This window comes from Sesamum indicum, linkage group LG12 (assembly GCF_026168435.1).
Source record: "Sesamum indicum cultivar Baizhima isolate 11 linkage group LG12, ASM2616843v1, whole genome shotgun sequence".
Classification (NCBI taxonomy): domain Eukaryota; kingdom Viridiplantae; phylum Streptophyta; class Magnoliopsida; order Lamiales; family Pedaliaceae; genus Sesamum; species Sesamum indicum.
In genome coordinates this window covers 17,538,992-17,547,898 of record NC_142668.1, presented here as the reverse complement: position 1 = coordinate 17,547,898, position 8,907 = coordinate 17,538,992, and the positions used below count along the sequence as shown (strand labels likewise).

Below are 8,907 nucleotides of genomic sequence, written 5' to 3'. Positions count from 1 at the left end.
GAATCACTATTGTTAATTATTAATATAAATAAAAAAATGTCGTCACCTTTCTTTTTAAAAATAAAATTCAAATGTGTATGTAATAAATCTTCATTCCCGGCTGCCCTACAGGATTTTCTTGCAGCCATGTCTCATGGTAGAAGAAGCAACCGCTGCTCGAAAAACAAAACGACAAAATTAATGTTGTTAAAAATGCATGGGAACAGGATCTGAAAATCAGATAAGCAGCAGACTTGGAGAGATCCAACGCATCATTAAAATAATTCAGATTTACAGCATGTTCATAATTATTATTAATAATATATGTATGTATATATATATATATGTATATATGTATGTGTCGTGTAGACTTGGGCACTCGCCATTTTTAATTATTATAGTATCTACAGACATCCACCACACGTTATTGTATAGAGACATCCACATCTACATTACCCACACTGTAATTCACTGTAAAAAATTTGATTACATTTACGCGAACGATCTCATATATTCATTTTATAAAATAAAATATTCTTTTTAAAATTCATAAGATAATTTAAATATTTAAATGAAATAAAATGTGGACTGTCATTCACAGCTGTGGGTGTTGGGCACTGTCCAGACCAGACGATTGGTTTCAGGAAACCATCCAACTCTCTCCCCGCACTCACTGCTGCCGTAATGTCCAACCAGCAAAGCCTAACACAAACCTAATCTAATTACATCCTGGAATCATCATCATTACAAGTTTAAACCACGATCGACTTCATCACAAACAATATACATGTTCTTGATAAATGAAGAATATAAGAATAACAATTAATCATACAAAACGTTTTTTGTTCCTTTCAATTCCTTGTCTTTTTTAGGGAATTGTTATGATTCTTTTTCAAGAACACGATTAATAATGTTCATCACTATAACATCTAAAAGTGAAACGATTTTAATGATCGTCATTCATTTTCTTTTTTGGTTTTTGGGGAGGGAGTTTGAGGTTGATGACTGAGGTTGAAAGTCAAGTCTCAAGAAATCCAGTCATCCTGAGGACCGAATTCCTCACTTCACTCAAATCCCTCCCCTTCAGAGTCCTCCCGTTCCCAGTACAAACCGAAAATGCCATCATCTTCCCGGCCACGCGCCGCCCCACGATCACGTGTGGCGGCACCATTTCCCCTTCCTCCTCCATGTACCGGAACCACGTTGATCTCCCGGACACATTTTCCGGGATGTTAATGGGAACCGAGCTCTTCTTGCTCAGCTTTTTCCTCTTCGCCCTGTTGCTTCTGGATTCCCTGGAACTCAACTGGAAATCGCTGCCGGTTTCAGTATCATCGCTGTCTTCGTCCTCAACTTCCTCTTCCCGAAATATAACTTCGGATTCTTCGAATTCTTCCGCCATGGATTCCCTGTTCTTCGAGATCAAAAAGTGTGTATATTAATTGGGGATGGATGGAGGTGAAGAGTGGAGAATGATGGGAATTGGGTGGAATTTATAGGGAACGAAGGCATTGAATGATTGAACGTGAAATCGTCGTCGTAGTGACTGCAAGTTTTGATTGATGATGGCGTCACTGTGCAAGATATGGTCCCACCGCCTCTCTATTTCTTTCTTACAAACCTTTTTTTTTTTTTTTTCTTGTTTGAAAGGAAATTGAAATTAATTTTGCATAATAATTATTTAATTTTGGCTCTCGACTTGTATGTAAGCCTTGGGCTTTAAATGATTTTGTTTTCTACGTATTCCTTGCGTATTTTGTACTCAAATACGGTCTTAATACGTGCGGACAAAGACTTTTGTTTGTGGAGAGGGAAGAAAGAATAATTACATTGTCATTTCATGAGATATAATGTAATTATACATGAACGTCTCTATGATTTAAAAAATTATATAAATTTTTTGATGTTTATTTTCATCCAATAAATAGATTCAAGTATTAGTAAAATTGACAAAATTTGTTTACATTAGCAAAAAAGTTGAATGAAAATTCATATTTATCCCCAACTGACATACAAACTTATTGCAAGCCAAATAACTTTATAAGAGTGAAGACGTACTTCCTCACATGCATTAATGCGCAAAGATACATAAGGGTAGTTTGGTTTAGAAATAATTTGTTTGGTCTATGATAAGTCAATTAGGAATATATATTAATTTTCATTCAAAAAATTTTCTTATATGAACAAATTTTGTGAATTTTGACTGACATATGAATCTTTTTTGTTAGATAAAAACAAACGTTCAGAATATTAGATGTAATATTTCAAATCGCGAAAGAATTACTTATAATTATATTAAATTTCAAGAGAAAATTATATAATTATAAAAAAGAAAAAAAGTATAGCGGTGTAGGACTTGTTCAAAAAGTCAACATTCCTTGTCTTGTTTAACGCGGATGTAAGAAAAATTAAAGCATTGATTTTATTTATTGATCTAGTTTGATAGTACAATTAATTATTTGTGTAATTAATTATTAATAGGAATGTAAATAAAGCAGGTCAAAATTTAGCATTAAAGAGAGAAATTGGCACCTTTATATGCGCATAACATACTGATGCGTACAAGAATACGATATTTATTAATGACAACGTTTGAAATTGAGCTCATTGAAAATTATAATTTTAATTGGTGAGAGCATATGTGGTCGCCCGGACCTCTCTACAATGTTCCACACACTTCACATAAATCATGGTAATTAATTTTTACATTTGTGATTTTTTACTTAGTTCAGTGTACCACACGGAGTATATAATGTAGGCGGACCTTTTTTTTATGAGATGTTTTCTTAGGACAAAATTGCGAGACTGATAAAAAAAAATCAGAATGAACAATAACTCGCGTAATGGAACATCGATCGAATCAATACCTACTATGCAGTTTTGGGTTGAAAACAAATATAGGCACACACACGTACCTTAATACTTAATGTCTAGGATAGTTGACTTGTTAATTACAACCTTATCCTATGCTTTGAAATTTAATTTCAAGACAGTAACAGTTTCTTGTATTCATCAATAACGCAAGTACCAATCACACCTTTGTAAAGTGCAACTCACCAATAATATAGTTCATAGTCTAACCCACCCAATCAACATTTTTCCTCTTTCTTGACTTTTTAATATAAACCAAACTCCATCTTAAATAATCAAATTCAAATAGAGATGAAAAATGATTGAATGATAACATCTACTTTGTAATGTAACAGACATATATAGTTTATATTAATGAGGTCTAATTTAATTGACGAAATTGAGGTTTCATGATATCAGAAGTCATCGATTCAAATTCCGTGATATATGTGAGAGGTTGTTTACTGCACAGTAGATATTGTCTATTGTAATAGTAGGTGTTGTTTAGATTTTATTTACATGATATGTTAATCATGATATGATTGTTGTAATTGTTTTTGTTACGTATTGATAAATGATAAAAATGATTATAATCGAATTATTTTAAATAAGAATCGTAGGAAATTCGGAAAAAATAAAAATTTTGGATATGGAGGAATAGGTAGTTCCATATGGGAGAAGGTATCTAAGGTGTGATTGGGTGTGTGTTGACGTACATGTAATTGCTTTTGAAAGAAAATGACAGGACATTTCATGTAACATTGTAATTGTTGTAATGAAAAATTGGCATTATCCGCATCCACAGCCGATATTTGTTTTGGAGATAATGACACCACCCTTATCAACAACGCTTTCATTCGTCGTCTCCGTTTCTCCTACTACCTTAATCTTCACAATCACATTTCCCTCCACCTAAAATCTTTTACTTATAATGATAGTTAATAATACCAAGATGGGGTATGATTTTGTTTTTTATTCTAATCAGGTCTGATTAAATTTAATTAATTTTATAATAAGTGTGTTATTTTATAATTGATCAATTTTTTTAATACATAAACCGTTCGCATGATAAATATATTTTATTTACCATATAATTGATTGTATTCGGCAAACTTGAATAATAACTTTTCTATGATTATTGTAAGCGATTGGTACACATCAAATTTCCACAAATATAAATATGTGAAGGCTGAGAAATTGAAGGGCCCAAATGGTGTGTGCGCGGTGGGCTTCAATCAGAAAACAACACGACGTTATAAGCCCAAATAATAAGCAAGAATGTGGAGTTTTTCTAAGCTTAATTACAATTTCTCCATTTTATAATTGTGTTTAGGGTATACTACGACCACTTCTACTGAAATTTGACATAATTATAAATATTTTATATTATTTAAAAAAATTCAAAATACTATCCTAATTTTAAATCTGTTTAATAACGAGCCCATTCGATTAAATTCTATTAAGTTTTCATCCAATTATTGTGGAAGCTGCCTTAAAAAATTCTTTTAAATTATGAATTGTAATTTTATTTATTTTTTTAAACTTTAAATATTTTTATGAATTAGCAAAAATTTATGAATTATTTATTTTACCTATATTGAGATTTTAACACATGATTTAAAGATGAAAAAAAATCCATGTTGCAAAATAAAGAAATTCATTGGACTAATGTGATGAAACAACAATTGGACTTCTTACACGATGAATCCCGTCACTCCATGTGTACCAACCAAATGCATAATCAGTTCTAAGCCCTGCACTCCCCGGTCTAATAAAAATGTTGAAGCTCTCCTTTTGTCCAAAGCTGCTGAAGTTCATAGTATCCGGCGAAATCTCCACCGTGTACCCTGCCGGCGCTTCCACTCTCACTTTATACACACTCGCTCCACCACCGACATTAGTTACTGTTCTCTTGATGCTGATGCCGCTGCTACTGATATTGGAGACCGCGATCGATGGATAGTTAAGATCGGTCGGCGAGGGAATTTCATCAGGGCAAGTAAAAGATGGATCAATGCTTGGATTGCTAGAGTTGTAGTTACAGAGGTAGAGGAGGTAGTCTGTATAACTTGCATCGTAAATCAGTCCAGGGTCTAAGGCCTTTTCAGGTCGAAAATGGCCCGACCCGTAGTGGAAGGGAGTGGCAGCCGTATCTCCGGTGCCATCAGTTATTGGAAGGCCCACGTTGTTGGTTTGAGTAGCGGTGGTCATCAGGGCTGATCTTATGGCGGCGCTGCTCCAATTTGGGTGTGCTGCCTTGATATGTACGGCGGCAGCCGCCACATGGGGGCAGGACATGGAAGTGCCGGATAGAATGTTGTATTTAACTACCCGGTTGTCGTCGAACAATTTTGTTGGAGAGGTTGCCTCGCTCCATGCTGCCAAGATGTTCAGTCCAGGCGCAGTTATATCAGGCTGCAAGAAATGAACACATAAATTACAAGTTTTTTTTGGCCTTACATTGTGATTTCATGTGAATATTTGTTGGATGCTTAAAATGTATACACAACAGGTTAGGTACCTTGAGAATGCTGGGATCGAGAGCATTTGGACCTGTGGAGGAAAAACCGGCCACGAAAGGTGATGGTTTGCTGCCTAAAGCAGTTCTGGCAGAAACGATTCTTGCTGTCGGGTTCTTGTTAGATTTGATGTAATTTAGAATAGTGGCTGAATCATTGGAAAGCACAGCAGTTCCAGGGAGCACATGGGCATCAACTGATATGGAGATTCCATCGACAGGGTTTTGTAAAATAAAGCCAAGACCCCCAGCTCTTCTCACCTCCAAACCCTTCTCCACGTTTGTAGAATATCCTCTTAAGCACAAAACTATCTTTCCTTGTATGAGCTCCTTAGAAAGAGTACCCGAAAGACAGAGCCTGAAAATATAACAATGAGAGTTCATGCCACCATGATTATTATTGTATCCTGTAATATTCATATCTGATTCATGTATAATTACCCGGATGTTTCGCTATAGGTTGTGCCAGGGATTTCGGCATCTCCAGCATAAATCAGAGGATGCATCATGCTTAACTTGTGAGGGGTTACACATTGGCCCTGAATTTACATAATAATATGAAAACTTGAAGATAGAAATAAGGATAAAAATTGTTTAATTAAGAGTATTTTACCTCAATTTTCATTCCATTTCCAAGCAAGACAGGTGAACTAAAGACTCGATCAATGCTACTTGCAGCAACAGAAATGATCCAGGGAGCCACATTTCTCACTGTAGATGGGGCGGGCCCTGAATTCCCACAGCTCGCCACTACCACAATGTCTTGTTTTGCAGCGTGAAAGGCGCCAAGCGCGATTACATCCTCTCTGTACGACGAGAGTTGATATGGCACAATAGAGATGCTAATCACGTGAACCCCATCGGCAATAGCATCGTCAAAGGCTGCAAGCATGTCTTCGCCAGGGCACGTGCTCTCAAAAATTGTGGACTGGCCCGGGATTGCCCAGCACACTTTGTAAATTGCAAGCCTCGCCATGGGGGCTCCACCGGCTGCTGTGCCATTGGCGAACCCTCCCAGAAGTGTGGTGTGAGGGACCTCTCGGCCTGCCACAGTCGAGGCCGTGTGGGTTCCATGGCCGTCCCTGTCTCGTGCTGACCGGAAATCAGTGGTTTCATTTAAGGGCCCGTAATGTGCCTCGTAACCTTTGAGGTAGTATCGGGCTCCAATCAGCTTTCTGGAGGAAATTGACCAATTAAACCTCAATAAAAGAATTCAAACTTGTGTGTGTGTATATATATAGTAGTCACAGTGCTAGTGCAGCATATATAGAACTATAACCTTATAGAATAAACTACCTATTACAGTGGGATGCATTGAAACCGACCCCTGGCTGACAGATTCCTTTCCATGATTGTGGAACGGGATCCATTCCTTGATCACTAAAACTTTGTGACTCGGGCCATACACCTGCTCAAATAAACGGACAAAAACAATATGTGAATTAAATATAGGTTAATTGATATTTACGTATTAATATGATAATATTATGTGATGGAGTCAGCTTTGAGTGTTTGACGCATCGAATTCTTGGAGGACTGGGGTCTCAACTAAGAATGCTTGAGTGACGTGAGTCATTTTCTCTGGTTGCCCGAATCTGTTCTGGGCATGAACATGGCCAGAAAAAAAGGACTATTTTTGGTACCTTGTCAGATAAAGAAATTTTTAAATTGAATCTGTAATTTTATATTCTATCTGGATGGCCCGTTTCTTGGTTCCCATATATCTATTTTTCTGCATGAATTGGATGAGATTAATGTAAAGGATTGTCTCCAGGGAGACATGATTTTCAGTTACCAGTATCCAGCACTCCAACTATAACATCTTTCCGATAATTGGACAGTGATGCGTCGTCTCCATTGATAAACCCGGAATTCCCTCGTGCAAGTAAGTCAGTGAATTCCCATGACCTCGTAGTTTGAGTCCTGTAGCTTGTGGGCTCACTTTTGATTACTGAAACAACTCCATCCATGTCTGTCGAAACATCGGAAGAAAAACTTTAAAGAAGATCAGAGAAAAAGAAACATAACATGTGAAAAAGTACTTCATCTTATTATCATCACAAAAGAATTACGTTAATTTACCGGATAACTTCTCAGCTTCATCAGGAGTGAGCAGTGCAGAGAAGCCATTGATGATGTTCTTGTAACTGTACAGAAGTGAAGCTTTTGCTTCCTCTTCCGAGTTCTTAACAGATGTTAGGTACGAGAAATGATCGTCTTCAATCTCAACCAGTGTTCTTCCTGCACTCTGATATCCAATGTGAACGATGTACACCTGTGGACATTGGATGTTATTACATACAAATATCTTATGCGGACCGTGGCAATGAAATTCATGAAATAAACTGGACAAAAACCTGGCGCTGGCCAAGTGAAACTGAGAGATGAAGATTGATGAGGAAGAACAGAAGTCGTGCAACAGAAGGGTCCTTCATCTTTTCCACAACTCTCTGCAAATTCAGGTGATGATTTCTTAACTAATTTCCGGCATGCTGTGACCCGTCAGGACTAATTTATAGTGTTCAGGACAGAAAATGGAACATATGATTGACTATTTCCCAGACGAAGTTTCTTAAGATTGAACGATTCTTGGAGAGATCGTCTCCAACAATGGTAATCATGGGGGTGGGACCCGTATTTTCTATTCTTCTAATAATGAAAATAGAATTTTCAAAGTTGAGTGGCTGAGACCTTCTCCTTGATTATCTTGAGATCTGCCTCTCAAATTAGATGTGGTGAATAGTAATATATTTGTAATTTTCTATATAAGAAATACATATTATTTGTGCAAAATTCTAGCAGCAGTGTATTTTAAGAAAAAAAATTATACAGATTACCTGTATATTCAAAATTACAAATATAAAATATAATATCATTTAATAATATAAGATTTGAATTGGATACCAAATCATCCTTCACTTGTATGAGAAAAGTTGTGTGAAATGGTATGGTCAAATCAACCAAACTTGATTGAATTGCTTGCATGCACAAATATACATGAAAAAATCTTATCCAAATTAAATTAGATGAAATCGAATTAATGTGATACACTTATAATGTGATTGATCACTTTTTCTTAAATTATACACTTGTCATGTGATTGATCACTTATTCTGAACTACACACCAATTATACAATAAATATATTACAGTTGACATATAATTGGTTCAGGCCTGACCCAACTTGATCGAAGTAAAAATTTCTCAATATACATTCCCGACTCACTTCCTAGACTAAGAGACTAAGCTATCGAGTCGATGGACCGTTACTCAACTCCTTTATAGATATAATCTAGAATATAATTTCTCTACCAAGTTTCCAATTTACGACATGAACCAGTGAGTACCAGACAGAATTGACCAAATAAATAAAATCATACATATGGACCAAAAAAAGCAAAAAAAAAAAAAAATCGACGAAACGATGAAGACTGAAGTCTGCATCAGTTTGAACTTTCAACTGGACGTGGAGCGAGCCCACGATATATTTCTTGATTAAAATGAAGACTATATAGCTCTTGTATTTTTAATTTATTAATAGTTATAATTCAAATGTCATGT

At 36.0% G+C, this 8,907-nt stretch overlaps 2 protein-coding genes across 2 annotated transcripts; both read right to left on the bottom strand.

Annotated features, from left to right (window-relative positions):
* Nucleotides 1-747: 747 nt before the first annotated feature.
* Nucleotides 748-1,476, bottom strand: LOC105175652 (protein S40-1-like). Its single transcript, XM_011098153.3, has one exon. The coding sequence runs from the start codon at nt 1,379-1,381 to the stop codon at nt 998-1,000; it is 384 nt and encodes a 127-aa protein (XP_011096455.1). The 5' UTR covers nt 1,382-1,476; the 3' UTR covers nt 748-997.
* Nucleotides 1,477-4,445: 2,969 nt separating this feature from the next.
* Nucleotides 4,446-7,937, bottom strand: LOC105180313 (subtilisin-like protease SBT5.6). The gene is made up of 8 exons (XM_088876265.1): nt 7,705-7,937; nt 7,430-7,622; nt 7,143-7,319; nt 6,644-6,755; nt 5,961-6,522; nt 5,789-5,886; nt 5,351-5,705; nt 4,446-5,244 (listed from the first exon to the last, which is right to left on the bottom strand). The coding sequence occupies exons 1-8, from the start codon at nt 7,780-7,782 to the stop codon at nt 4,495-4,497; spliced, it is 2,325 nt and encodes a 774-aa protein (XP_088732391.1). The 5' UTR covers nt 7,783-7,937; the 3' UTR covers nt 4,446-4,494.
* Nucleotides 7,938-8,907: the final 970 nt, after the last annotated feature.

Excerpts from the sequence above, each read along its gene's own strand:
- LOC105175652 (XM_011098153.3), bottom strand. The coding sequence starts at position 1,381 with ATGGCGGAAGAATTCGAAGAATCCGAAGTTATATTTCGGGAAGAGGAA.
- LOC105180313 (XM_088876265.1), bottom strand. The coding sequence starts at position 7,782 with ATGAAGGACCCTTCTGTTGCACGACTTCTGTTCTTCCTCATCAATCTT. Across the intron at positions 7,623-7,704 it reads TTTCACTTGGCCAGCGCCAG|GTGTACATCGTTCACATTGG; the intron begins GTTTTTGTCCAG and ends CAATGTCCACAG. Across the intron at positions 5,887-5,960 it reads GAAATGGAATGAAAATTGAG|GGCCAATGTGTAACCCCTCA; the intron begins GTAAAATACTCT and ends ATGTAAATTCAG.